The 4,490-nt window shown below is 44.9% G+C and overlaps 1 protein-coding gene across 3 annotated transcripts in view; it reads right to left on the bottom strand.

Annotated features, from left to right (window-relative positions):
* Positions 1–4,490, bottom strand: part of CUNH20orf96 (chromosome unknown C20orf96 homolog) — a 33,524-nt gene extending 29,034 nt beyond the window's left edge. For all 3 annotated transcript variants that reach the window (XM_017895762.1, XM_017895761.1, XM_017895763.1), the window contains exons 1-3: positions 4,311–4,490; positions 3,979–4,027; positions 3,279–3,396 (exon numbers count right to left, since the gene is read on the bottom strand). In XM_017895762.1, the coding sequence (XP_017751251.1) occupies positions 3,279–3,396; positions 3,979–4,027; positions 4,311–4,330 (187 nt within the window). In that variant the 5' untranslated portion in view covers positions 4,331–4,490. The remainder of the gene's footprint in view (positions 1–3,278; positions 3,397–3,978; positions 4,028–4,310) is intronic.

Raw genomic sequence — 4,490 nt, 5'->3', positions numbered from 1 at the left:
AGGAAGGGAAAGGGAAAGGAAAAGGAAAAGGAAAAGGAAAGGAAAAAGGAAAGGAAAGGAAACAGAGGGAGTCTATGTACCCTTTGCCTAGTTTTTCCCAATGTCAACATCCTGCAAAAGTACAGTACAGTATCACAACCAGGATATTGACATTAAGATGGGCAAGATATAGAACTTTTCCATAACCACAAGGATCCTGCCTGTTGCCTTTTACAACCACACCCACTTCCCTCCCCTTACCACCCTCCTCACAACTCTGGCCTAACCCCTGCAATCACTAATCTGTTCTCCATTTCTACAATTTTGTGATTCCCAGAAGGTTATATAAATGGAATCATCCAGTATGTAACTGTTGGGATTGACTTTTTTTTTTTTTTTTTTTTGAGACAGAGTCTTGCTCTGTTGCCCAGGCTGGAGTGCAGTGGCCGGATCTCAGCTCACTGCAAGCTCCGCCTCCCGGGTTCATGCCATTCTCCTGTCTCAGCCTCCCGAGTTCATGCCATTCTCCTGTCTCAGCCTCCCAAGTAGCTGGGACTACAGGCGCCCGCCACCTCGCCTGGCTAGTTTTTTGTATTTTTTATTAGAGACAGGGTTTCACCGTGTTAGCCAGGATGGTCTCGATCTCCTGACCTCGTGATCCGCCCGTCTCGGCCTCCCAAAGTGCTGGGATTACAGGCTTGAGCCACCGCACCCGGCCGGGATTGACTTTTTTTACTTGGCATAATTCTCTGGAGATTCATCCAAGTTGTTGAATATATCAGTAGTTCTTTCCTGTTTATTGCTATATAGTTTTCCATGGTATGGATGCACCATAGCTTGTTTAAACATTCACCCATTGAGGGACTTCAAGGTTGTTTCCAGTTTTGAGGTATTATGAACAGGGCTGCTATGAACATTCACATACTGGCTTTTGTGTGAATCTAAGTTTTCATTTCTCTGGAATAAATGCCCAAGAGTAAAACTGCTGGGTCAGATTACTAGGAAGTGCATGTTTAATGTTGTTAGAGACTGCCACACTAGTTTCCAGAGAGGCTGCATCATTTTACGTTCCCACCAGCAATTGCGCACAATCTGATTTCTCCTCTTTGCTAGCATTTGGTGCTATCACTATTTTTTTATTTTAGCCATTTCGACAGGTATGCAGTGATATCTCACTGTGGCTTAATTTGCATTACCCCAGTGGCTAATGACGTTGAACATCTTTTTAATGTGCTTATTTGACATCTGTATATCTGCTCTGGTGAAATGTCTCTTCATGTCTTTTTCCCATTGCCTAACTGAATTGTCTGTTTCATTGTTGGGTTTTTAGAGTTACTGAGATATTGTACATAGTAGTCCTTTGTCAGATACATGGTTTGCAAATATTTTCTCCAAATATTATCTCTTGTCCTTTCATCCTCTTAAAAAGGTCTTTCATAAGCCGGGTGTGGTGGCTCTCGGCTATAATCTCAGCACTTTGGGAGGCTGAGGCGGGCAGATTACTTGAGGTCATGAGTTCGAGACCAGCCTGTCTCTACTAAAAATACAAAAATTAGCCGGGCATGGTGGAACACGCCTGCAGTCCAGCTACTCCGGAGGCTGAGGCAGAAGAATCACTTGAACCCGGGAGGCAGAGTTTGCAGTGAGCTGCACTCCAGCCTGGGCAACAAAGCGAGACTCTTTCTCAAAAAAAAAAAAAAGTTCTTTCACAGAACAAAATTTTAATTTTGATGCAGTCCAATTCATCTATTTTTCTTTTATGGGTCAAGCTTTTGGTGTGATATCTAAGAACGCTTCACTTGGCCCTAGGCCCCAAAGGTTTTTCTATCCTGTTTTTTCTAAAAGTTTTTCAGTTTCACATTTTACATTTAATTTCTATTTTATTTTATCTTTGAGCTAATTTTATATTTGTTGTTAAACCTAAATTTTTTTTTTTTTTTGCCTATGGATGTCCGATTGCTCCAGCGCCACCCATAGAAAAGGCTTTCTTCCTCCATTGAATTGTTTTCCACTTTCTGAAAACCCATTGGGAATATTTGTACGGATTTATTCCCGTTTCCTCACTGGGAAGTGCTGGCAGTGTCCAGCAGGGAGCTGATCCTTCATTCCCTGCTTGGTGGTGCTGATTCCAAAACTGGGATAGTGCCGGCAGGAATGAGTGGGGAGGTCATCTTCTAATCCCTACCTGGCAGAAGAAGGTAGTGCTCTGACTCTCTCTAGGGTAGTGTCAACAGAGTCCGACAGTGACAAGATTTCATGAAGTGTCATGAGGTGGGACTCGTCACCTCTGGACTTCACTCAACTCCCCCAGCCTACCTATGTCAGTAGAGCCTGGTGGGAGCCTGAGCCTATATCCCTACCCAGCATCAGTGAGGTAAAATAAGGTGGTGAGATGCAGGGCAACTTGGCATTCTACTCTCCCATCTCCTTTTTGTGTTTCAGTGTTGCCCACAGGGGAGCTGATCTAACATTACTTACTCGGAGGCAATGAGGTGGTATGAGTGATTTTATACATAGGTGTATACATAAGTATGCTATATTGTCTATGAAGTTCATTTCAGGATACCAAAGAAATATTACAAAATATTTGCTATTAATTCTTACAACAATCCTATGCAGTATTAGCATCCCCATTTCACAAATGAGAAAACCAAGGCTCAGAGAGATGAATGATTTTTCCAAGTGAGTAAATGGCAGAGTCAAAATCTGACCCCATGTCTGCCTGAGCCTGACCCAAGGCCTCAGAACTCCCCTGTAAAGCATGATAATGATGTGGCAGAGATTATTCTATGAGTTCACCAAATCTTGTTTTCTTTTCTTCCTGGAAAAACAGAAGGACTACATTTCCCACCTTCCCTTGTGGTTAGCAGAGGTCATGTGGCTAAATTATGGCCCCTGAAACATGAGTAGGAGTAACATCTGTCACTTCAAATCTGGACCCCCCCCAAAAATAATGCCCACATAATTGTCCATGTTCTTATTCTTCTCTTCCCTCTATGCCAGCTGAGTGCAAAAGTATCCAGCAGAAGACTTCGAGACCTTACAAAATATCAGATCCACAAGGTCAAAGGAACCTGGATCCCTGAATGACCATGTGGAACAGAATCCCTCCTTCCTCAGATCCACAAATGTACTGTGACATAAATGAGATGTAAACTTCTATATCAATACTTGCAATTTGGGCATTGTTTATTATATCAGTTAGCCTACCATAATATAAGTGATGTCACCAAGAGCCAAGAGCAGCCACTCTATCCTGTCTCCAACCTCCACACCAGCTCCCAGGTGCCTCCACCCACCTGGTTGGACCCTAGTCAAAGTCTTCATTTTGCTTGTATGAAGGCTGTTGGCTTGTTGGACTGGAGGCAGAGTAGATGGCTTGGTTTCCTGCTTGGACTGCTGCCATGGAACATAATCCTACAAAATAAACAAGCAGTCACATAGCACCATGAGTTCATATCCCAGCTGCACCCTTTTCAGATATCTGCAACCTCAAGCAAGTGACTTGACCTCCCTGAGCCTCGATTTTCTCATCTGTAAAGTGGATCTAATAATAAAACCTACTTCTGCCAGTTGGCACAAGAATTCCGAGAGATATTTATGAAGCATGTGGTAAGTGCTCCATAAATGTTAGCTATCACTTTTTTTTATCAGCCAGCCAGAATTTACTAAGCACATCCAGGCTGTGAGGTGCTAAGAACTGTGAGAAACAGAAGGCATGGAAAAGACGCAACATCCACCCTCAGGAAACCAGAGTAGCAATCAGATGAATAAGAGAGCAGCATAATACACCCTTACATTCTGATAAGACAGTGAGAGGAGAAAAACGAGGTTCTGAGGCTTGCTCTGGCTCCCACAGCAAAGTGTGTGACCCGGCTGGGACTGGAATTCGGGTCTCCAGTCTATATCCATGGAGCAGTCACGACCGTGAGAGTGGAGGGCAGGTGGACTGCAGGGCCAGCGAGCCTCCCACCCCAGCCCTAGTCCCTCAAGACTCACCGGAACCTGGAACTCGTGGACTGTGGAGTGAGTCCCAGAGTGGTTGAGTCTGGAAAGAGTTGGGAAGGGAAAGAACTTCCATTATCCCCAACCCAAGGGGCAGCAAGCAGCAACTCGAAACAGGATTGGAGTCTTAAACCAGAAACTGCAGTTCACCGGGTAGAATAGCGCCGCGGGAGTGGGGCGGGGCCAAAGAGATGTGGGCGGGGAGAGGGCGGGATCAGAAGACCGAGGGCCGACCTCTAGGCGAGGGCGGGACAGCGGCGGGGTGTGAAGTACTCATGCGCATTCCGCCTTTCTTCCTTTTTTTTTTTTTTTTTTTTTTAACCTACTTTTGTAAGACATGCGCCATTGGGGAAGACAAGCTACCAGTCTGTGAGACACTGATCTTCTAGAATAACTACTCGGCTTTTCCAACTTCCTTGTCTCAGTGTAGATCGCGCAGTAACCCAGGCCACTCAAAGGTCCGGACACCCGTTGCTTTCGCCAGCGTCTCGGTCTCCAAGGAAACG

The sequence above is a fragment of the Rhinopithecus bieti genome, unplaced genomic scaffold (assembly GCF_001698545.2).
Source record: "Rhinopithecus bieti isolate Rb0 unplaced genomic scaffold, ASM169854v2 scaffold_27016, whole genome shotgun sequence".
NCBI lineage: Eukaryota > Metazoa > Chordata > Mammalia > Primates > Cercopithecidae > Rhinopithecus > Rhinopithecus bieti.
This window is presented reverse-complemented; position numbering and strand designations above follow the sequence as displayed.